Consider the following 25,274-nt stretch of genomic DNA (forward strand, 5'->3'; position numbering starts at 1 on the left):
CACACTAAATAATTTTATTAATTTTCTAATAACACTACAGTTTGTCATATTCTTCCTTTTTGTTTTACTCTTTCTAGAACAATTCTAAAGTTGAGGTATAAAAGGAGTTCATACAGACTCACAGGTCTGAAAACAGTGGGGGTTATATACAGGAGGAATGGAAAGACAGAGGTAGAGAGAGGGGTAAATACAAGGGAAAGAGGAGAGATACAAATATACTAATGAAAACAAAGGTTTCAGAAACCATTTGGTGCTGTGGAAGTTTGTAAAATAAAGTCTGGTTATATATCTAAACTAAAGTGTACATGCATGAATATTATTGCAGTAGTTATTTCAAACCGTGGACTTTATTGGGAAAGTTACTGCGTCAGGCTGTAACTAAAATAACGTCCTTTCAGTTGGATGTGAATGTTAAGTTACAGACTCGTACGTTTTCTGTATTTGCATTTAGTTCCTAGCCCAATAATTAACCACATTAAGTGTACATATTCAACAGTTTCAAAAGTTCCTTTAGCCAGCTTTGATCTCAAGCGGGAAAACATTGTTAAATGTGGAAAACGGCAAAAGCTGAGGCTGTCAATAGATCTATACGGCAAAATACACACAATAGTCCATCCACAGCACCAACGGGTACATCTGAAAACCCTACATTGCCACCCGGTTATGTAACAAAAAGTACTAAATAATATTCAAAATTGATAGTTATTGTTAATCCTGTGACAAAGGCCAAATAAAACTGGCATCTCAACCAAAACATCAAAGTTTATAAAAGAAAAAATACTGAAACATTACACAAACTGTACAGTGACATCCATTACAACAGGTAGAAAAAGGAGGGGACATGATCATTTGGTGTGGCGATAACGTTATTCATAAGATACAGTCGTATGAACTGCGATGAGTAAAAACAAGTAAATAGATGTGGGATACAACTCATAAGCTCAAGTTTTGTTCTGTAACATATGGTCTCGACTGACACTTAAATCTTCATAAGGCTTTACCTTACTAGCAAAATGCTTTGTTATTCACATAACCGTTAATGTATAAAAAAGTTCCAAAGAATTAAAATCCCCCCCAAAAATGTAGCACATTTGTCTTAAACGCGAGTCAAGAGTTGTACTACATGTAGCGCTTCCTCTTTTTTGGTAACAGTAGAGAGAAGCCGTCGCCCAATTGGCCACACGAGTAAAAACTAGATATTTGTGGTTTTACCAGAAGGTATTAAAGGAAGAGTTTAGGGGAGAGCATAACGTCTACGCTCACAATCAAATTACAGGTGCAAAATGACAGGCCTCAATCCATCCGCCCCCCCATTGACGCCCCACAACAGCTCTCCTCCCCCCCACCCCAAATAATAAAAAAAATCTTGAGTTATGACAACACCACACAGAGACACAGATACAAATATAATTCCCTCCTCTCCTCCAACTGAAAAGGTTGCTGTGCACCAACTTTAGAGAGACACACACACACAGAGTAGCATTATTACATCGCTGAACGTGGCATTTTTGGTTTTGGTACAACAGAAGGTTGTAGTGTGTTGCCTTGGGCTCACAAGCTTAAATGTTTTCAAGATGGGGAGATCTCAGTTGAACCCCACGTGGTGAGTCGTTGGCTGGTGCGAGTACCCGCTCTCTCTGATGCTGACAAAAGGTGAGAGGGCACCAGCCAGTTAGACTGGGACGTCCCAAGAACACTGTACACACGCCCACACAGAGACACACACACCAGAGCAATACATGATGCACTTTTCCTTTTTGGTCTGACTGTAATAATTATACCCTTTATTTTTTGTTAATAAAAACGAAGCTTAAAACTTGGAAGGTTAAATGAAAACAATAATATCACGCCTAAAAGTCCTACATGCATGGAAGACAGTCACTTTTCTAAATTCAGTCACGTTTGTCCCAATAACACATCAATGCCCCACAATCTTTCCACCCTCCTAACGTCATCTAGATGCTTTATTGAGCTCATTTTTGGTGGCGGCTGGTGCATTCTTGGTGAAACAGCATTAGAAAAAAGCCTACAATCAAACTAGTGGACAGAAAGCAAGAAGTAAAGTCTACAAGCCGTCTACCAACACCCCCCTATTGGTTAGCAACAAAAAGGGCTATTAGTTACATCCACTCAACCAAAGATATTCTCCTCTCTGCCCTTCCCTCCGCCTCCTTCTACCAGCCCTGTTATCACCGGATCTTCCTGGTTTAGAACAGTGATCTCCTTTACTACCCTTTCACAGGTAGAAACACCCATAGCAAGGATGCTAACTGTTGTGCTCAACACATCTTTTATGTCAGCGCACCATGAAAACGACGATGAAAAGTTGTGGTTTGGGTGCTATGGATCACCAACGGAATAAAAACAACAAGCTACAAAGGACTCCGGGATATTTCAGTGTCTCGTGTTTGAGTTGGCAGAGGGTGATCTCGGAGGAACAGATGTTGAGAACTACCTGGGCAGCACTTTGGTAAGAGCAAGGTGAGCAGAACTCCCCGGTGATCCGTATCAACAGTTTGGCTGTCAAACGCCGAGGCTTCAAGAGATACAGGCAATCACACGCAGTTTTCCAAAGCAAAGGGTTGAGAGCAGAGGCCGACAGCACATGGATAAGCAGTGCGAGTACTGTGTGACGTTAACGTGCGTATGCACAATGTGCAGATATCGTGATCATCGTCCTCGATAGTAAACAGGTTTTTTCTTATCAGTCTCAGCATCAGTAAGCTCATCCCTGTCTTATTCAGAGTTAAAGAGCTTCGAGCATTGAAGTGGAGCTGTTGGGAGAACCGCTAACCACTGTTCCGCTGTCCCAGCACAGTGCGTGTGTGGTTTTTTTTTTTTAAATGGGAGCACAGCCATGTGTGGCTGTCCAGTTGAGAGACGAGGGAATAGAGAAAAATTAAGACAGAAGATGGTAGTCAGAGCAGACCGCAGTGGGAATGAAGTAATGGCAGGGAGAGCCACCACATCAATTGGAGGTGTCGGAGTGGACGCTGCCAGGAGGACCGGGAGGAGAAGTGACCGAGTGGGGGTTGGTGGTGTCCTGCCAGCTGTTAGCCTGCAAACAGTAGGAAAGGAGAGAATTCTGCATGAAGGCGTTTAATAACGAGCTGTCTAAATCAGCTTTTTTCTGCTTCAAGATGGCAAACTGGCTAGCCCCCAACGACTCTAGCCATGCGGAAAAACATAAGGAATGGCGGGATTTAAGGATAGAAATGACATTGCCGTTGGCTGGGCACTCGCTGTTCAATGACGCGAGTCGGGAGGCTTATTGATGCATCATCAGGCAGCTCAACGTGTGACCTGTCGGCGAGCTGCGCCCAACGAGAGGGTCACTCGGTAGTCATGAAAGAAATCGGCACCAACCGCTCAATTTAGAGTACTTATTTTATAAAATACAAACTGTATTGAATCACTGTCTCTTGATTTGAATTTTTTTTATTGATATTCAAGACCTTTTTATGATTATTGAAATAGTCACAAAATGTGCTTACATTTACAAACAACTAATTTCAGAACAATTTAAATGGCAAACACAGAATCTAGTACAAGTTCAACTGTTTTAATTAATGGTTGCAGACAGAAGTGCTATTTATTCATTGTGTTTTAAGCATCAAAGTAACCGCTTTACTCAAAGAGTATATATGGAAGCATTTATATAGCAGTGGTTCTCTGTTTTGCTCAGGACAAATTTAGCTGAGGTTATTTCAGTTCTTGTTTTTCTTTTTAACTTCCTCAGTCACAGATACCTTGTTCCGAGTTTCTTGACGCTCACGAAACAAATGAGTTTGAACCATTTACATGAGTGCATGCAAACATTTAATAATAACAATTATAACCATGAATGTTTTGAACTCTTTCAATTAGATTATTTCAGTGTGCAATTGAAAAAATTGCTGGATGGAACATAAGATATAAAAATAATAATAATTAAATTCAAGCAAACTGAGTAGTATTCATGGAAAGTACCCCGACTACTAAACACAGACGTATTAATCAGCTTTAGCTGCTACTCACATCCAGGCAATGAGGGGTGTAGAGGCCACTACCCGACAGCTCCTCATAGCCGCCCGTCAGGTGTGTAGCACGGTGCAGGGTATCCACCTTTCAGAGACAAAACAAACACACAAAATGTAAGAGTTAGACGTCTCAACTTCATCTTCACCACAGCGAGGAATGTCCTCAAATATCTGCTTTAGAGCCGCTCAGTTTAAGGGACTGCTTTGCTGCTCGCGACCTCGTTATGATTAATAACAATTGTTATTCTGTCAATGCAATCACTCGACATTGGTGCTTACCTCACCTATTAACTAACACGACTCTCGATTAAAACAGTGTTAATCTAATTTAAACTAAATGAAAGACTGAAACTGAACTCCAGTCTTATATTGTGGTTTATGATTCATCTATTCTCACATCTATAGTGCTAAACAGCATGAGTTTGAGGACATTTTCTTTGGTCTACATTAGATGGAGAACATGTGGAGAGATAGGATGGAACAATGTGTGGAAAGGGAAGGAAAACACAGACTACAAAGGCAGGAGGCTGTTGGAGGTGCAGGGAAACCTAAGAGGTACAGACGGAGTACTCAGAGGGGTTGCTGGTTGGATCCGCAGATATTCCAGCTCAATGTTGACAACTACAAGAGTCTCAAAAAAGGCCCTGGGCTCTCTAGAAGAACGTAAAACAAACTGACATTATTCCCCCAGAGTGGAACGATAAGCCTCTCAGGGCTCGTTGTGCCAAGCAGAGAAGGTTCAGTTTGTGTGTTTTCTTTGTTCGGGTAGGAGTGGACGGGGTCAAAGGTAAAGTCAGGACGGGATCTCAGGGCAATAAGAGCTACGCTAAGGGTAGGTATCCAGGGATTGGGGGTATGGGGGTTAACGGCATTGAGGTCAACTCTTCAGCCGTCCTCAGTGCATACCTGCGCCTGTAGAGAGGGGGCGATGTTCAGACTCTCCCCGTTGAGGGAACGCAGGCTGAGGTAGGCGTCGCCTGTGTTAGGCAAACTGTAAGACGCCGGTGACCCTACAGGCAATATATATAGCCAATATCCAATCAGCTACAACCACAGTGTCACAGGGCCAAAAGGTCACCACTGCTCATTGACATAGACTAAAGAAAAACATTTTAATAACCAGCTTTAATATACGGGTGAATGCTCTCAGCCAGTGCTGCATTCATAATTTAACAGGCCTGAAGGACTGACTTCAGCTGCATGTGGGGTTTCAAAAGTAGCAAACATGTGGGAAAAAAAAAACTTTTGGTTAGTGGTTTCTTTGGGGAAACTACTTCTGTGGGGGTTACAGTTTGGCCCTTTTATGGAGGAGAAGTTAAGGTAACGCATTTAGGTCTCCAAGAATGATTGGTTTTGTCCAGCCTTGTTGGCTAAAGTCTAGTCAGGGCTTGGCATTAGTGGACGACACGAGGGGTTTGACATTGTGGGAGAATAAAGGCTGCAGTAAACAGACCGACACTAGGATTCATTGCTTGTGTTGTGGTCTGTTTTATCCACATTTGAATACCTTACCACATGAAATAAGTCTGGTTTAAAAACAGGAATGTTTACAACAGAAAAAAACCTTTGTGAGATTCAGGTAACAGTGATTTTCTCTACTTTGTATAAAATATGTAAAAAGTCTTATATAGGTCTTAATTTTCTGGTAATAATTTGCATAAGGTTATCCAGTGAATTGATTAAATTGGGAGTCTGTTTTGTTAGATTCAGAATGACTTACTTGATGGTAATAACTGAGACCAAGTACGCTGCCAGAATGTGAAAGTGGGCCCTAACATAAACAGCTGCCCCCACTGTGCAGCGTATGTAGAGGAACTGAAACGTGTCGATGAGAAGTAGTAGGAATTGTAGACAAAGAGGAGCATGTAGTACCTGAGTTCGGTGTTGCCGGAGAGTTTGCCTGGCTGGCCTGCGCAGACACATTGGCAGCATCCACCGCCGTTTTAACTGCGTAGAGGTTCGCTTCTTCCTGGAACTTACCAATGTTCTTCTTGTAACGTATTCTCTTGTTGCCAAACCAATTAGAGACCTGTGGGACAGATGATTTCAGATATTCAAATTCTGGATTTTCTCTGCCTTATCTACCCCCCTCTGGTTAAACTGTTGAACATAGATAATATTTTATCTAACCTTCGTAGATCCTAGTTCCTCTTTTCATCTTTTTTTAAAAATGAAAACAGATTTTTGAACAGCATTTGAAAATATGCTGTAATAGGTAGGTAATGAAAAAGTGACCTTCAAAAAGAGACATAACCACAGCTTCCTCAAAATGGTCCTGTATACTAGCGGTGTCCGCAATTCACCTGAGACACAGTGATTCCACACTTTTTGGCCAGTTCCTCCTTGGCTTCCTCGCTAGGGTAAGGGTTGGACAGGTGTGAGTAGAAATACTCGTTCAGCACCTCTGTGGCTTGCTTGTTGAAGTTGCGCCTCTTGCGCCTGACACACAGAGATCAGAGATTAGGAACCACAGGCGTGAATTGTGAGTCTAACAAAAAGTCAACATACTCAGATCACTTCCTCATTCATAGAAATAATCTGCTATTACAGAGAGACACAAACACAAACACACACACACACCTGGCGTCAAGGAAACGTGAGCGCAGAATCATAACGGCCTCGCAGGTGCTCTGTTTGAGCTGCATCTGAATGGAGCTGAACTTGCGGTGGATGATGGCCACCATGCGCTCAATCTCCTTGGGAGAGATGGGTCGCGTGCGAGACTGCTCTCTCAGCAGGTTCATTACATGGTTGGTGAACTCGCTGCAGGCCTGGACCAAGGAGAGAGAGAGAGAGAGAGAGAGAGAAGAGGAGTTGAACACGACTGTAAAAAGATAGAACAGGCACAGATTCTGTCTATTGCCGTGATGATCACCTGCCACGGCTGTCTGACTCCTCTGAGTCCTGTCAATGATCCTTCATCTTTCCAAAAATAGACCAATATCACGACACTTTTCTTGTGAGTGTAGTAAAACTAAAACCTCAATACAGTAGTGGTTCTCAAACCCATACGAGTAATACACCAACAAATGTCAAGCCAGTGCCGTAAGAATGAGTGATAATGCAGACTTGAATTGTGACAGAGAGAGTCAATGTTTGTTTATAACAATAATGAACTATTTACAAGTGATTATATTTATTCTAATCAAAATATACTGTTATACTCTAGGTATAGCGTATTGTAAAAGTCTTCAGAGCTCACAAGCAGGCACAATGAGGAGAGTCCAGATGCCAATTCAAACAAGACTAAAGCGTTGTCAAAGAGTATTTACTGGCTGGTGAAAGTTGAATACTCTTTGTATGAATGATACCTGCAGCCTCTCAGTTTCCCCACACCTGTCGTGGTTAATGTTCATTCCAAAAAACACTACAGAACATGATTATAATAATAAAAATAACCAAAAACAATCAAACAGGTTATCTGTCCCCTTATGTAGTGAGAAATGAGTGCATGAATACAATTCGTAAAAATCATATCAGCGCAACAGTCTACTGTATATTTCCCTTCTTTTTGTGCACAGAGATTGTTAACAGACTGACAAAATCCAGGTATAAAGTAAATGCACTTCTCATTAACTTACCAACCTAAACATAACCAATAGGTAAATAAAGGCTAACAGTGCATGCTTTGTCTGCTGCACACACACCTGCTCGTACTTCTCCAGCTCAGAGTGGTAGATCTGACGGATCTGAGCGAGCTTGGCTCTGTAGTCAGAGTGTTCAATGCTGCTGTCTGTAGGTGAGCCCCCTGCTGCTGCTGCAGCTGCAGCCGCTGCAGCCGATCCTCCACCCTTCTCCGGTCCTGACACACCCTCTGCTAGCAGCATGTTGTCCAACCGCATGATCTGGGGATCCGGGGGGTCCTCCTCCTGCACACCTCGTATACTCAGCACTGGACAGAGGGAGAGAGAAAACACGAGTTAGGTGGGCGAGGTCAGAATTTAGCTTTGTAGAAATAACATCTTCAGTCTGCCCTTTCTATGAGCTTGAAAATCTTTGGTTAAAGTTTTTTTGAAAACTGACAGACCACACATTTCACCTCAAGGATAAGGCTAATACTGTGGGTTCTAGAGGTGCACAGAAAGACACTTTATCACAGCTAAAAAAGAAGTGCAGCCCTGTCAAAACCCAGTCAAGTTTCTCCCCTGAGTCATTGCAATGGGTGCCTGGCTGAATTCTCAATGAGCCTGAACTCCTCTAAACAAGCAGCAGAGGGCAGTGTGGCCCCTCTGTGGCAGGCTGCCAGAGATAAGGGCATGAGGCATGGGACCAGTAATAGGAGTGCATGTGCTGTCACTATGAGCCCCAGTGGCCATAAGTATAGTTATCAGTTGCTGCTCTCCACCACTGCATTATACCAGGACCTCTGTCAGCCTGCAGCCATGCATCCCATCTCTCTCCCTCTCTCTCTCACACACACACACACACACCCCCACAACACTATGTTCCTGAAAAGTTTAGTCCAGACACCCATGTTTTCTTCATAGCCTAACTCTTTTAAAATTGTTTGCCTCGTTTTCTTCTCAATCATTCAAATTCTGCTGCGTGTTGATAAAAAAAACCTGTACAGAACCAACACCCTAATTAAAAAAAAGACTGTTACTAAATCAATGCACTAAAAGTAAGTGATTCATATTCATTATACATAGATTACTTTTTTAAGAGCTCTAATGATTGCTAGTTGATTAATCAAGCAATCAAAATAAACATGTTTATGGAAAACATGTTTTTAAATGTTGTAGATGATAAACAAAACAAATCAATCCACTATTAAATAATTGATGATTAAATGAATTAGTCCTACAGCATATGGCAACAGAATTAATCGCACAAGAATATTACTGGCAAGTTCAACGTTGTGTACAAATGTCCGAAAGGGAGTAAACTTTTGATGAATTGTCAAAAAACTTTAAGTGTGAGTGGTGGCATATTGGTTCAGTCACAATAGCATTTCCACATGTGTGTTGATTTTGTAACTGGACACTTAATTAAGGAGGTAAAAGCCAATCTAAACAGCTTTGAAACCAGACAGGACTTTGGAGGAGGAAGGCCAACTATATGGATGATGGGATTAATCCCAGTGGAAACTGGGTTACACGTTCGTCCTCTTTAAGGATTACGCTAGTTAGTCAAAGCTCATCATCAAAGGTTAGGCGATGCATGAACTCACTCATTCTGAGATTTTCTCATTAGAATGACTTCTAGAATTTTACAATTGTCTAGGTTTGTCAAAGCTGTTCTGAAGAATCAAGCTGGGAGAAAACTAAGTTTGAAAAAGGTTTGAGAAGCAGTCCGAGCTCACCAATGGGTGGTTTGTGTACTATAGCACTAACAGATGTAAGAAATGAGGACAAAAACACTTTTGCTTAAAATTTCCAACTGCTATGGAGCAGATGAGTTTTTGCTTTTTCAAACTTCATTTGATAAACGAGTTTGTTCCACCATTTAAGGGCTCTTATTGCAGAGCGTCCAACTTTTCCTCCCCTTTTTTCTTGTTCCTTCTTGCCTTTTTCTTTGCCTCAGCTTCGGTCTCCTCACTCTCCAAGGCACATTCCTGCTCTGCTGCTCCCCCATCTCAGGGCTCAGGAATGCAGCAGACCCAGCCGCCTGAACTAATGACCCTGATTCGCCCATCTCTTTCCCTCCTCTTTTTCCATTCCTTTCAGCCAGTCTCAAGCGATCTCTGCACTTCCTAGACTGATAAACTATGGGTTATTTATTGATCAACAACGAGATGTATTTGTTTTGTACCTGTTGAATCTACATGATCATGAGAGTACTTTGAACAACACTGTGATGGCGGTTTTGTTTGGATTGGAGAAACTGTGGACCGCGCTGACCGCTTGTAGTGAAGTGTGTGGTTGATCTTCACAGTACGGGATTCACTGGGAAGAACAACCAACCAACAGTGAAGAAGGCAACTGTGGCTCTTGAAGCTTCTCCCTCCTCCCCTTTGCCCCCACTCCTCATTATGGCCCCCAGCTGTAGCCTAATACCCCTACATTCCCCTAATTACTCCAATTAAGCTGTGATTACCCACAATTGCACACATGCACAGTCTAGTGGCCTAGTGGTATTATAGCAGCTGTTGAGATGAGTCGAGATACTGCATAAAAAAGAAGATATGACATTGCTGCAGAATAGAAAATAATGAAAACGTGTTTTCCAGTTGCAGACAAAAATCTACAGGTCTGAGAGCTGGCTGGCTGTTTTGCAAAAATCAAAACAGCGTTCATTTTTGATCAACTAGCTTCTCACATCGCCGCTGGGATGGTTCTGTTTTCGGAGCGACTGAAAAAAAGGGCTGTAGGTAATAATACATTTAAAAAAGCAGATTCAAGTAAGCTTAAGGCCCAAGCTTGCATCCAAAGCTCTTAGAAATCACACTATTATGCACACACTACCACCCTAGCAGGGCTGTGTGGCATTGAGAGACGGAGCGAGCAACATATACTATGAAATATTCAGGCTATCCAGCTGGGCTTTCACTGCATACATAATCATTCTCATTTCTGCACAGGCAATGTGGAAACGGTGTGCTGTGCAGACAACACACAATATATGAAGTGGTGCAGGTAAGGGTGAACAACCTAACCAATAGTGTGGTGCTGTACATTAACTGTAATGCCTTCCACACATAGGGAGAGATAAGACTTAAAACGTAGTCAGTATATCATTGCTCAGCTCAGAACACAAGCTTTATCCTTGTCTGTCTTTTCCCTCGCTAGCGTCCCCTTTTTCACTCTGCCCCCCTCCCCTCCCCTCCAACACACATCCCCTCCCCCCTCTCCCTTTCAGCGCACCCCCACCACCCTCCCCCAATGCCCCCCCCCTCCCTCTGTTCTCCATTTCAGTCGAGTTCTCCATGTGAGCCGCAATCCCTCATGCTGTCAGCCCCCCCCCCCCTCTCCCTCTCTCTGTAGACAGACAGGATTAGCATTTTAATTGCATCAGCTCCCTTGGGTATTCTCAGCCTTTCACTGGGAGAGAGCAAGGGAGCGGTAGAGAGAAAGAGGACAGAGGAGGGAAAAAAGGGGGAAAAAAGGTAAAGAGAGAGAGGGTAGAAGGAGAACCAAGGAGAATTGAAAAAAGGAGTCACAGGAGAAGATATGTGCGAGAGAGGAGGAGACAGAGAGAGCAGCTACAGAAATATACAGTATCCACAGTACAGACGTGCCAGCGATCCAGAAAGAGAGTAAAGATAGGACTGTGGAAACCTCAGGTTTTCCTTTCATTACTGACAGAGAATTCAGATAAAGAGAATGGGCCATAGATAGATGAATTTCACAATGAAATTATGTTACATGAATATGCAAATTCACTTAACAAAAAAAGAATCTCAACTGCAGCTCTGGAGGTGTGATGGGTAAAACCCTGCTAACGCACTAAAATGGTCTGCAGGAGAAAAAAAAGGCTGTACAAATGTGCCAGGTAAAATAAAAACTGAGGCCAATCGGTCATGTCTGTATTATTCTACATTTTCATATTTTCACTCCATAGAAACCACGGCCCTAAAGATAGTTTTCAAGCCTCAAAAAATTTAAATGCCGATTCGAATTGAATGAAACAGCTTTTGGAAAATAAAAAGTACATTTAAAGCTACCACTGGGAACTTTTATATTGTATTGATTTTGGAGGTTCCTGTGGACAAAGGCGGTAGTGTTTCAGGTGATGACAGTTTCCTAAGCACAGTCCTGGTTCTTCCGGGCCTCCCTTTCCTCCTTCGGGCTCAGCGTTACGGCCTGGGCCTTAAGCAGTGCGGACTTAATTTTGATCAGTGAGGAGCCACAGAGCGCTGGAAGCTGATCTGAAGGAGATCTGGTGAACATGCATCTTTACTCTGATCTTGCAAACATTTTTAACTGACAATTAATTCAACGGAGATGTGCATTCACTTTCAAGTTGCGCTACATGCCTGCTAATTGACAATCTTTGCATTAAGAATTATATTCTACTCAGACAGCGTTGCAGCTGCAACATTTAGGAAAGCATTTCACAGGCTGCAGATTTGGCAGGATGGCAGCTCCCCAATATGATGCCAAAACATCCCAACCAGCCCCTGGCTGTTAAGTTAAGTAAACCTGCGTTTTAATCTGCAGCACCATTTTCCATTAAAGGGATACCATCGTCAACATTAATACCATAGTCAATTGTGCGCATTAATTGACAGAGGACAAATTTTCCATTAATTGTGCAGCCCAAGAGGAAGAGTGAGAAAACCCAAACCCATAATAACAAACCTTAAAATTCACATGTGCTGACATCACTATTAGCAGTTTTTAGTAATCTGAGTAGGAACCTTGAGGCCAGGAGCACTTTTTTTACAAAATGATGTTGTTGTAACAATCAATTAATGTCAACTTTTACTAACAAGTTTCTCTGTGGATGGAGTAATTTGATTTTTCATGCTTTTTCTGTCGAATATGTTTCCCAAAAGGTTTTTGTAAATAAAATGATGCCTTAGGGTAGTTGTAGAATATACCGTGGAAAATGGAGGATATCCAAAATATTGATTTTGCCAGATTGATATTGAGTACCACTAGATTTCTACTGTGACATAAAAAATTGTACCCAATTCTGCTGAAGTGTCGTTTTTTGGAGTACAGTCTACTTAATGAGCCTAATCCATTTGTGCATTGCTACTTTAAGCAGCTCACGCTAATCAGCATCTGTTTGGGTAGAGTGCTCTTGCACACGGCCCCTCGCTCTGACACACACACACACACACACACACACACACACACACACACACACACACACACACACACACACACACACACACACACACACACACACACACACACACACACACACACACACACACACACACACACACACACACACACACACACACACGTCTGATTAAGGTGTGAATTTGAGAACTCACACCTTGGGCAAACACAACACTAACCCCAACACATCATTAATCAGCCCATAATTAACTAAAGAGAATGACTTGAACACTCGAGCGATGACTTAGTGTACCCCCTTGAATAGTCACACACAAATACAAAAACATACACAAACACTAATGAAGGATTGATCCATTTAAGATACACTTCATCAGCCCAAAAAAAAAAGAAAATTAAAAAGGATATATGACAAATATTCCCTTTGTCTATAATATATATATATATATATATATATATATATATATATATATATATATATATATATATATATAAATACACACACACAGTATATATTCATATATTCCCATTCCAAAAGTTCTGCAAGTAAAACATCAAAGTTAAGGTATTGATGTGTTGATTAACTTCACAAATACAAACCACTTTGTTTAAACATTCTTGCCCATAAAATGTAGAAAAAGAAATTTGTGAACTAAGTCACATCATATAAAATAAAAATAGCCAATTAAGAGCTAAACCCCCTAAAATAAGGCATTATACTCAAAATATTATTTGTGCATTTGCCTCGGTAAAACGTTGGGCTTCTGTCCCTTAAGTGTGGGACTCCAGACAGTATTTAACAAGTTGGAGAGAATATTGGCATTCGTTCGAAGCTTGGCTTGGAAAGTAAGATAAAAAGGTGATTCAATTTGGAGCATACCACCAGCTAAACTAGTAACTGAGCACACACTGTGGTCATTTTAGGTGACTATACAATACTGCTTTAACAAATGTGGAAATATTATTGAGCACCAGTAACTACATCACCAACGTAATAACCCCAGACTAGACCTGTTCTGCACACAGAGAAAAAAGAAGGGAGAAGGAAGGAGGAATATGAAATGTCACAGGGGGAAGAGGAGGACGAAGAGCACCTAGGCAGGAGGCTTGTTAAAGCACTGCAACTTCCCCCAGTCAACTCATCAGGCCAGCTGCCTCCTGTGCTCATTAGCACAGACTCTTAAGGAGCTCCTAAAGACTTTGTGAAAAATGAACGCTCATTTGAGAGGTCGTTAATTTGCACTGTTATGCAAATTAGGTGGCAATTAAGCGATAGATCAGAAGAGCAGCGCCCATTTATAACAAGTGAACAAGCATTATGACACAGTCAGATGGTGCCAGAGAGAGAGCCGAGGCTACATGTTTAGTTTGCACAGGTCCGATGTAGAAGTTTAGTGAGGAATAAAATCGCGGTGTCAATTGTATATCTGGTAAACAAGAATGAAAATAAATTAATACATATTATATTAATACAACTGATGGAAACACAAACCAACTATCTATCCTCCACGAATATGGATTTATTTTGGATTAGAAATAGTATCACTATATAAATCCATCCATCAATCGAGGAAGAGGGCCACGGGCTCAGAAGTAGCTTTGACATTATAACCATATTCATATCATCAAACCCCCTCCCTTAGCAGCCCTGATGTTTCCATCTCGCCCCTGCATTTATGACATGGAGAGAAATATACAAACACACTGTCTGGGACACTAATATGTACCACTGCAGAGGGGTGGAAGGCTCCCATCAATTGTAATTAATCCTTAATTAGTCAGGATTAGGAGCTAGGCTCCGGCAGTCTCTTACCCCACCGCCACCAAACTAATGCAATCCAGCTGAGACCACATTTACATATCTTTAATTAAAGAGACGCCTTCTTTTAAGAGCAAAGCCTGAAAGCAATGGGAGAGGCAGAGACATGCTGAGAGGAAGAGCAGATGAGATGAAGCGGTATGAGTCCTATTTGTGGGCTATCCTTGACCAATACTGATGAGTTCACTGATATTTGGATAAAAGAGTCAGCTAAATAACATGTAATGTAATGATATTTCATTGTTTCTTGTTTTGGGGCTTAAATTCATGGAAATTTGGTCATTCTAAAATAAAACGGTGAAAAAAAAGGTGTGCAGAACATGATGCCTATCCTGTCAATTGGGCTAATTACATTTCTTCAATGTCTGTCACTACTATGCAACACGCAGGAAGCGGGCGGAGTTTTATTTGCTGCCCTTTTTAATTAAAGTAAGTAACCCTGATGAAATATGTCACAAATAAATCTTAATTAAATTTTCTGTTTAATTTCAATTTCCAGCACTCAAATAGCAGCAAATGGCCAAATGCTTTTGCTCTTCCTTTAATTTCTCGCTTATCTAAACAATGACTGACTGAAAAGCCAAATCAGTGCTTGGTGAATCACGGACTAAATCACGTCTTGAAGGTGAACATTTCCACTGTGCTTTTCACATCCTAAAAACACTCCAGACAGCCGTTTCCCTCATCAATATACAGAGGTCCAGTTCCTACAGGAATTATACCACATGGGGAAATCAGTTGGCCCACACACCATTAGGCCCACGCTGAAGGTTGGGGTGCGCTGCCTCCCCACTTTGGGTTGGGCGGTGGGGGTGGTGGTGTGTCTGTCAGGGCCAGGGGTCTGTGTGATATTAGCCGTCTGCCAATCTGGCTTGGGGAATGGACATCGAGTAATTACTCCTGCTCTTACTGCCTCATCAATCTCCCCGTATCGCCCCTGCAACCCCCCAACACACTATCTTTTTTCGTGCTCTTCTGCAGAGAGGCCGGGGGAGAAAAAAAACAATTGAGTGGCAGGACACCACAAAAACAACAGAGAATCCTGAAAAGCCGATGAGATAATCCAGCAGACACTGCAAAGGGATCGTAAAAACTCACTCTTTAAAATGCAATAGCAGAGGATTTTGAAGGGAAAAGTTGGCGTGGCATTACAAACGTGGATGACCTATTCTTGTTTTAAACCAGAGATAGTAAAACCAAAAATGCAGGTTTGGTAGATTCACAAAGCTCACATTTCTACCACAAACTATTTTTACCTTGTTATTGCTTTTGGCCTTAAAAAGGCAATGTATGCTTTCCCTCATAAAACATATAATAAGACTTCCCACAGGTTCTTAACAACTCATAAAATTTTATGGCTCTATTCCAAATTGGGCTCTTTGAAAACTAATAATAATCAAGTTGCTTTAATGAGGCATGTCATTCACTAGACTTCATGTACTGTAGTCTGTCAAAGCCTGTGCACTCCAAACATCTAAATCAATGGTAATGCTGAAGAGGTTTTTCCCCAGAGTGCTGGCAACAGGATCACATGAGTGTGCGATATTTGGTTGTCAACTAATGCAAGGAATCTAAAATAACACACACAATTTATTTGATTTCTAAAAGGTTCTAGGCTGTGAAATAACACACCGCAATGTGTGACTTTTAATGTTGTTTTGCTTTGTTGTTTTTACAAATAGAACTATGCTGTAACTCAATTGACGTAATTGGAACCATTTTGTTGCCGAAATAGTATTTTGACAACCTGAGTGCGGTCATTGCCACGGTACGGCAAGGACACCACTCAGGTTGTTACTACAACAAAGGAGTATGTGTAACATGTGTAGCTTGATAGCAATATAACCATATATCCTGATGTGGTAGATTAGTGACTCACTGAAATGCGTTTGGGCTAGTTTATTGGCAGACAGAAAATATATTTGCATTTTCTGCTACAGGTTATGGGACAGATCAAATATAAACATCTTTCAGTGGAAAGCAAAGAATTGATTGATTTTTTTCACTAATTGTATCTGTAACCATTCATAATACATGGTAACTGAACATAGGCTACTTTTACATTAAATCATAACAGGAATAGCACAGAAAAACATAAACCACAAAGCGATTTTGTGCAGTGGGCCTAATCTCCCCATTCTTCTCATAACGTTAACAGAATGTGTTGATGGGTTGTCAACTAGCTGCTTTCCCAACACAGTAGCTGCGTGCTGCTGGCTCTGATGGCAGGGACTGACAGAGATTTTGGTGCTTATATGTGTTTAGAAAAATATCCAATATACATATATGTGGGCGACTGTGGGTGAGCGAGGAGCATGGTCCTCCAATCAGAGGGTTGGTGGTTCGATCCCAGGTCTGGCCAACCCGCGTGTCAATGTGTCCTTGGGCAAGACACTTAACCCAGCACTGCTCCTGTAGCTGCGACTACAGTGTGTGAATGTTAGTGACTGATGGGCAGGTGGCACTTTGTATGGTGGCTCCTGTCATCAGTGTATGAATGGGTGTGAATGGGTGAATGATGTCATGTAGTGTTAAAGCTCTTTTAGTGGTCAGAAGACTAGAAAAGCGCTATACAAGTACAGTCCATTAAAATCTCAGTCAAATCAATTTGATAAAAAAAATAAATACAAAATGACTCTCAGAGTCAGGGGCTGGTCAGATAATGCAAAGGAGCATTGAGTGGTAGCAATCTACCAGCTGAAGTTAACATCGTGCTGGCTACTGGCCATTGGGATTTATTTCTTGTAAAACCCTCACTGTTGCTGTGGGATACAGGGCCAGTATAGATGGTGGTTTATAGATACTTGCATGAGAAAAGAATTGTCTGACATTGATTTGTACTAATAACATACAACACTGGCGTAGCCATTTCCGTTTTACGCAGTTATGGTTCTTGCCGGTTTGCCACCATCTGCACACAGCCATCTAGCAGCATTATCTCAGAGTGTTGTTTATCAAACAGCTTATCAAGATGAGTAGCAAGTGTTGGGGGTGTGAACTAGTCCAACTGAGGGGGGAGGGAGAGACTCCAAGCTAAACAACTGGAAAGCTTTAATTCCGCTTGACGAAAAGTAGTTTTTACTTTCAAATCTGTCCAAAAATAAACAACTCGGAATTTTCTGGCTTAAAAGAGAAGGACTTCAGCAGGGTGACAGAACAGACTGAGTGAGTGAGTGAGTGACAGATTCACTGTTGTCGTGTGTAAAGAACGAGGAATGCATAAAAGTAAGAAATGCCTCAAACATACCCAAACTTAATGAAAAACTTCTGAGCGTAACTGCAGTGGCTTGTGAGAGATTTTGGCATAAGCTGTCCCATTGCACCAAGAGCTATTTTTACAGCAAATACCCATGAGAGCGAGGGGGAATAGAACTGAGTTGAAGCAAAGCCACTGGCTCTCAACTTTGATCATTTTATGCCTTTTTCCAATTACTTACATTTCGTTCTTTTGGAGTATATCTCTAATAAAGTATTAAGAGGAATCAAATTTCACGCAGACGGAGGTCATGTTTAACTCGAGAGCTCAGGACAACGCAGGCACTGTTTTAAAATGGGAGGGTTTTGGAGAGGGGGCGGGGGGCACAGGCATTTGCGCAGAACATTTCCTTTACAATGAAAACAATCTAACCAACTGCAGCACTCAGAGGAATTCACCTCCCATCCCCCACAACCCACCTCCCTTCCTCCACCACCATTACATTACCATATCAAAGCCCTGAGTTCAGAGCAAGTCTTCTCTTTCAAGAATGGGAGCGAGGCAAACGGAGGGAGGGAGGGGGAGAGGACAAGACCGAGGCAGTAAGAGTAGACCCAAGACCGAGTTAGCTTTTATCCTTTTTCGGTGTGCGCGCGCCTGTGTGCAAGAAAGACACCGTGTGTATGTGGGTGTGCAGACACAAGTGCATGTTTGTTAGTGAAAGAAGACTGCAGAAAATCTGATATACTAGAGGACTACTGATTTGGTCTTCCACAAGCTGCACTGAGGAGAAGCAAATTCACATTCCAAAGGCACATAATGAGGCCTGCAGGGGGTCTGATGGAGTAGCAGTGAAATGCCAAAGCAGGTACACAGTGCAGTTAGGAGGGCACTGCGTGGCAGATGGCCAGTAGAGTACATGCGAACCAAAGATGTCTATATCTCACGTTTCGTATATACACCTCAAGCTTGAATCTTTTGTTAAGCTACACCTATGTCCCGTCTTTTTCTGCTCAGCTTATTGCAAAAATACTCAGACACTCTAGTTTGCTGGGAGACTAAATGTGAAAATCAAAGTGAATGGCATTAGGGTAAATAAGACCACTGGTTGCCTGGGAAACAGTGTACCCTGCCCCATTCACTCAAGCCGTGCCTTTACTTTTGTCCAATCACTGGAGAGCAATAATGCATTATTGACAAATGGCCACAAAAGGCAGCAGTGCAGCATTTTCAAATTCTATTTGAACACAAAGACGTTTGCTGTTAGAAGATACACTGGAAGAGAGAAACGCACAACGAAGAGAGACTTGCAGAGGGAGAGGATTTGTAAACGCACCCCATTTACACTACCACAACCCATCCATCCAATGCCTGCGCCCACACTAGAATCTGTCACAAAGCTGACTTGAATAGCTAACAAGATGAGAATAAGAAGCGTGGTAACCTTGAATAGTTCTATGTGTAAGAAAAAAAAAAAGAGATTTTACATTATTAATAATTTCCATCAGATAAGGTGCATTAAAATGTAGTATTATTTCCTCAGACAATGTTAGAATAGGTCATTTTTTACCGGCATGATGTGCGTGTGCATTGATGTGTATCAATTTATTTCCAACACACAATTACCCAACCAAGTACATTTTGTCAAAGAAATGCAAAGTATGTTTCTAAATTCAGTTACTCAGCTTGCAATCGGATAAATAAATGTGTAAACTCCGGCTGGCCAGCATGTTGTCTGGAAAGTTCTGCTGATCGATTCAAGTATCAAAAAGACACCAATCCACTAAGATTAGTTCCAGCTGGTCAGTGTGAAGTCTGATCAGCCATCAAAATGGGTTAGGTTTCTCTAGTTACGAGGACAAAACTAAAAAACGGTAATGCATATTAAAAATGATGTTTCACCAAAGCATAAACAATACATCCAGCTAAATCATAACCAATAAAGTCAATAGCGTTCTCTGCCTGGCTACTCCAAAGTAACTTGGTGCCAGGTAAACTTGACAAAACGTCAAACTACATCTCAACATTGGACTAGAACCTGTGCCACAGTGAAAACAAGACGATAACGAGTGAAGTAGAAACTCACCCGTCTTTTCTTTGATCTCACAGAGAACGCTGAAGAGGGCAGGCTTCATTCTGTGACAGTTCAGGGCATGCTTCCTGTAAGAAAGAAGAGGGAATAAGAGAGGAAGAGAGCAAGGAGGATTACGATAAACAGACCTCCATCACAAGTCATTCCATGTCCTCCGCCATAAAAAACAGGTACTGGAGGTGGATGGATTATCCATACAGCTTTTCAGCAGTGCAACACAGCAAGACAGAGCCATGTTGTTTGAATGCATTTTAAGTGGTCAAATGCAATTGCCAGTGCAGAAACACCCCTGATGATCGGAAACTAGCAAGAGTAATGTTGTCACGTGGATGCTTTGCACTGTGGAACAAGTAATGGTGACGAACCTCAGTCATGATTACCAAGCACCAGATTCCAGGAGTTAATACACAGTAATCTCCTTTCTAAATCTTACAGAAAGACCTTTACCATCAAAGAAGATGGTAACATGATAGAAGCGGGTTAGGATTAAGTTTCAATTTAATCAAAAAACATTCTCTTAAATTGCCAACCCAATAGAAGCAATTAAAATGAGAAAGGGCCAAACATCGACTGGTCAGTGTAATCGAATCACACTGCTACAAATATCCCGCTAATTCAAATACATGCACCCACACTGGCCAATATAGCTTACTTCTCGATCCTAATATGATGCTAAACGGCACTATAGTCTTTATCAAGTTCACACATATTACATAAGGAGTGCTGGGTGCACAATGCATTGTTAAAAGATACCTTTTTTACATTCAGAACCTTAAGAAAGCCCCTCCAAGTAAAAAGATCTTACTAAGCACGTAATACAAGTACACTACACCTATCTAGTTTATAATGTTACTTTATTTTTGTGCTTGTCAGAAGGGTGTTGTTTAACTCTATAGTAACAGTGTGACCGTCGTTTGCAGTGCCGGTGTAAAATACATTTTACAAGTTATCTTGTAAAATGTATTATTTGGTGTTAACCCCTATATTTTTTTCGATTACTGCTATAGATTGAAGAAAACAAATTGTATTGATCTGTTCTACTTTTACAAATCACAAGGTATAATTTATTGAAAAACATAACAGTGGTAAAAACATAAATATAAAACAAACATAACCACACCTCAGTTTTTGATGAGCATGAATTGGGAAATGAAACAAGAAAAACCTCAGGATCACAAGGAAATAAAGCATTTCTTTTCCAAATAACAACAAAGGTGACAACAACCACAGATGAACATGATTTGGCTACACCTGACCTCAACACCAATTCCAGTTGTGAATGTCCATTGCAGTATTAATGAGGGGACTATGGTGACTAGCCTATTGTGCTCCTACTGCATGCCATGTAAGAGTGCCTTTCTGTGAGATTATTCTGTGAGGCAGTTTGATGTAAGAGTTATGTGTCTAGCATTAAATATGTAATGTTGTCCACCAATACTGTCACTGCTGGATTGAGTTGGGGGAGGGCTGCCTTCAGCATGGAGGGTATGAGCAGGAGGGGGAGAAGGAGGTGCTCATGCGGTCCTGTACTGACCTGTGCTGGAAGTTGAGTGGCAGGCCACCCCCTGCCATGCCCCCCCCTGCTCTCCCTCCCTCAGTGGGGTCGTCTGATCCACCCCAATGCGCCGGCGATTCCTCTGGCCAGCATCTGAACATATGGCGACAGGGTGAGAGGATGAGGGTGGATGGTGCGCAGGAAGTGTACTCTGCAACACCGAGTTCTTGCACTGCCCTGACCACTCCCCATCCCAACACACTGCCACCCTGCACGACAAGGCTGTCATGCTCCCACGAGAGCCAACACACAGTAACTTTTGGACCATGACCGAGGAAAAGATTTATGTGTGGGTGACAAACTCGATCAGAGTTAAGTACGATATGACAAAGACTGTACATTTTAGGTCATACCAACTGCTCTGCTATATATTATGAAATGGATAAAGTGTAGTCTTGAAGTCTGGTTGTTTGATGCGTTTACCTGAATCAAACCTAAGGAGCAAATTAGCAGAGCCTGACAATTCCACAAGTAATGCTAAACAAAGATTCAAATGGCTACATCATTTCAACATACCTTCACTGATTATATACGAATTAAGCACACGACAACAGCAAAGAACTGCACTGTACATGCCACACAATTTGTATCAACAACTTCCAGTAGGATGCATTCGTTCTAGTATTAATCTTTCACATATATGGCACGAAGAGGACATGCTCTGTGTGGGAGTTTAAATCAATACAAGCATACAGCAAGGACACCTCTGGCACTTCAGAGACAGCCACACCTTTAATTAGTTTTTCAGAGTAGCCTGTTAACGTCCAATAATGGGCCTGCTGTAATTTTCTACACTACAATTTACCTCATAAATTCAAATACTTGAAATGTAAATTATTTGTTTAGCCATATATCAACCTTTCATAAATGGTTCAGAGGCCATACAGGATGTTTTTTGTCAACAAAGATTTGAATGCAGTAAATAGTTGAAAGCAAAATGATTTGCATGTCAGAATCAGAAACATTTATTTGCAGGTATGTTGGACATACCGAGGGAATTGTCATGGTGGATGCACATGGAACAAAGGAGAATAAATGTACAATTTAAATTAATAATAGAATATAAAAAAGATATAAAATGCAAAATAAAAAAGATAAAGTGCACTGGAAAACAGATAGCAATACTATTCACGGTGTTTTTGAAAGTGTCCAAAAGTGTTTGTCAATGAAATAACACCTAATTGAGCCCTCAAACTTGTATTGAAAAAAAAAGTAATATCCCAGTGTTCATAAGCTGCTGGTATAGCATCATCCCTCCCCCTCACCACCATCTCATTAATAGAAACTCGATTTGCGGACAGCTGCAGTCGCGTACACATTATAGGAGAATTGATTGCACCCAGCACACAATGAAAAGGATGAACACCAGGGAGGGAGGGAGTGAAAGAGTGAATTAATTAAGAGAACCAGGTGGTCAAATGTTGGGTGGAAAATCACTAGCTAATGACACATCACACCGTGGCCACAGTCTCGCAGTGGACGGTTGTCTATTGTTGAAATACTGTCGCTTCATTTCAAACTGCACTCATGCTCCTTGAGCCACATGGCAAATGAGTGCGGGTCAGTCATTCACTGTATACTCCTCAGAATAATGATCCGTAAAATACCTCAAACATAAACATTAGGTGACGCTCGAAATGAATGAATGACTGCTGTCTTCGTGGACAGCACTGGGTCCTTGCAAGGGATAATTGAGAAATTCTTTGCCTTACAGCTCATTTGCATATCAATGACTAATGTTATCGACACTCATTTGATGTAGAGAGTAGTGTTGTTATAATTAGGCTAAACTCATATGCCATGCTCCTACTTGAAATGTGTTAAAGCGTTGAAGATATTTTAAGATAATAAACCTATGTTCTCTCCCAAAACATGCGGTGTTTTAAAAAGCATTTAGTGTGTGGACGACACATTCTTTCAAGTCACAGCAACTGATTGGCGTGAAAGGGAAATTTGCGTCACTAACGGGATATGAGCCAATGGAAGGATTAAACAAGCTCATGAAATATGTAGGATTTGTTTTCTTTATGCAGGGGTTAATGAAATCCTGTGGCCTGAAAATACTATTTTGTATCAAAAAGGTCCATTCATGGAAACACAGCTTCAATGTTAGTTAAGTAGTTATGTACACTTAAAACGGAAACCGTTATCATAAAAGACTCAATAGGACATTGAAACTTTTAAATTTAACCCTTCATTTAATTATGTTTAACGTCATCGCCATTTTTCAAACAAGCGAGCGTGTTTACAAACTACGGTACACAATAAAGGACGATTTGAAGTAACAAAGAACCACCTTCCAAACTACAACAGCACTGTAATGTGCAGGCTCAAGTTACGCTTAATGTAACGTATGAACTGGTTTAGCAAACGGATTACAATGTAACGTAAAGTTGCATAAATGTTGAGGTCTCGCATTACCTTTATTTACGGGAAGGTTTCACAAAAAAGATTAAGCCTCTGAGCAAAGAAAATAAGACACATAAAACGCACTTTAGCTTAGCTATCATGTGTGGAAAATGGCTCTTCGCCTTTCTTACCTGGCCTGTGCTTCGTCCAGGCTTTCGTCGGTGATGGCCATTATTTGCTGTAAGATATCCCCTATGTCTTGTTGAGGTTGACCGAGGGACTGCTGTTTCCGGACCGAGTCCGGGTCACCGACATCGGCTTGTGCTAGTCCACCGAGTCCGGTGAGACCCGTCATCATCCTGGTCTGGTCATCCATACTTTGAAAGAAAAACTCGCCGTTTCCCCTCAGTCGAAGAATACCCACGAATAGCTAGCCTGTTAGCTAGCCAGCAAAGTATATTCTACGACAAACCATGCAACACTTCTTACCGTAACCAACAGCAACGACTAAAAAAACAGTTACGGGTTGTTGTCATAAAACGGACCGCACGGACACGCTTTACATTCGCTGGTGTGTCCCCCCCCCCACCTCACGTCAATAAACGCGGCCAGGCTAACGTTAGCTAACCACCGAGTGAGGAGCAGCTAGGTTAGTAGCCGCAGCCCAGCAGAAAAGCAGCAGGGACACACGCGCACGGACTGCGTGAGCTCGCCAACAGCGCTTCGCACATTTTCGAAATTAAGAATCGAGGAATTTAGCAGTAGTCGAACACGCTTTACGAAACAAACCAAAAAAGAAGAATAGAAAACTCGCCAATTAAAAATAATTAAAAAAAACTAAAAATGTGACTTGAATTCAGCTCCGGAGCGTGCGGGTCTGTCCGTCTGCGTTTGCCATTGTTGTTGATGTCGCGCGAGTATGTGGGACGTTCTGGGCTGCGCGAGCAGTGTGCGTCGCGATGACCATTGAACTCACAGCGCCACGCAGCAATGGGTTCAATAAGAAATGCGTCTAACATGAATACATTTCCACAATAGTTGGTCCAATGTATCAATGTGATTTTTTGTAACACCGCATTTGAGACCCTATATCTGTATTATTCCTCCAGGTGACAGGATTTTCCTCCTCTAGTACGGCCATGACAAATGGATAGCCCCTTACGTCATCAGCATTGCTTTCTATTATAATCGGTTCAAACCATTTTCTCGATTAATGTATGGTGAGTATACGTCCTTGCCATGTTTTCCAAACAAAACTTTTAAAAGAATGCTGTTAGGCATTTAAAATGGGTTAGGGTGAGTGTGCTTGATCTCACTACAATCTCTTTACCAGTGCAAACCGTTGTAAACGTGTCAATGATCAAAGTCTCCGCCACTATACATGTTGAAATGCAGCATTGGTATAAATTCAACAAGCCACCTCATAAAGATGTATATAAGTGTGTTGAATAAAAGAAAATAAATAGTGAACTGTATTTGCTCACTTGGAATCAGTCTAATTTCATAGGTTTTGTGTAAAAGTCAATGACCTGTTATATATTTGTGGGAGGAATG

At 41.5% G+C, this 25,274-nt stretch overlaps 1 protein-coding gene across 3 annotated transcripts; it reads right to left on the minus strand.

Moving 5' to 3' along the window:
* pbx4 (pre-B-cell leukemia transcription factor 4) lies at positions 1-24,835 on the minus strand. 3 transcript variants are annotated; one of them, XM_062565874.1, is made up of 10 exons: positions 23,912-24,835; positions 19,811-19,884; positions 7,667-7,911; positions 6,600-6,790; positions 6,323-6,458; positions 5,892-6,048; positions 5,140-5,142; positions 4,926-5,029; positions 4,018-4,104; positions 1-3,058 (listed from the first exon to the last, which is right to left on the minus strand). In XM_062565874.1, the coding sequence occupies exons 1-10, from the start codon at positions 24,094-24,096 to the stop codon at positions 2,969-2,971; spliced, it is 1,272 nt and encodes a 423-aa protein (XP_062421858.1). In that variant the 5' UTR covers positions 24,097-24,835; the 3' UTR covers positions 1-2,968. The 3 variants fall into 3 exon arrangements, with proteins under 3 accessions (XP_062421858.1, XP_037331605.1, XP_037331606.1); XM_037475708.2 differs by lacking the exons at positions 4,926-5,029; positions 5,140-5,142 and adding an exon at positions 21,351-21,464 and having other exon boundaries at positions 23,912-24,818; XM_037475709.2 differs by lacking the exons at positions 4,926-5,029; positions 5,140-5,142 and having other exon boundaries at positions 23,912-24,820.
* Between the last annotated feature and the right edge of the window lie 439 nt (positions 24,836-25,274).

This window comes from Pungitius pungitius, chromosome 12 (genome assembly GCF_949316345.1).
Source record: "Pungitius pungitius chromosome 12, fPunPun2.1, whole genome shotgun sequence".
Lineage (NCBI taxonomy): Eukaryota > Metazoa > Chordata > Actinopteri > Perciformes > Gasterosteidae > Pungitius > Pungitius pungitius.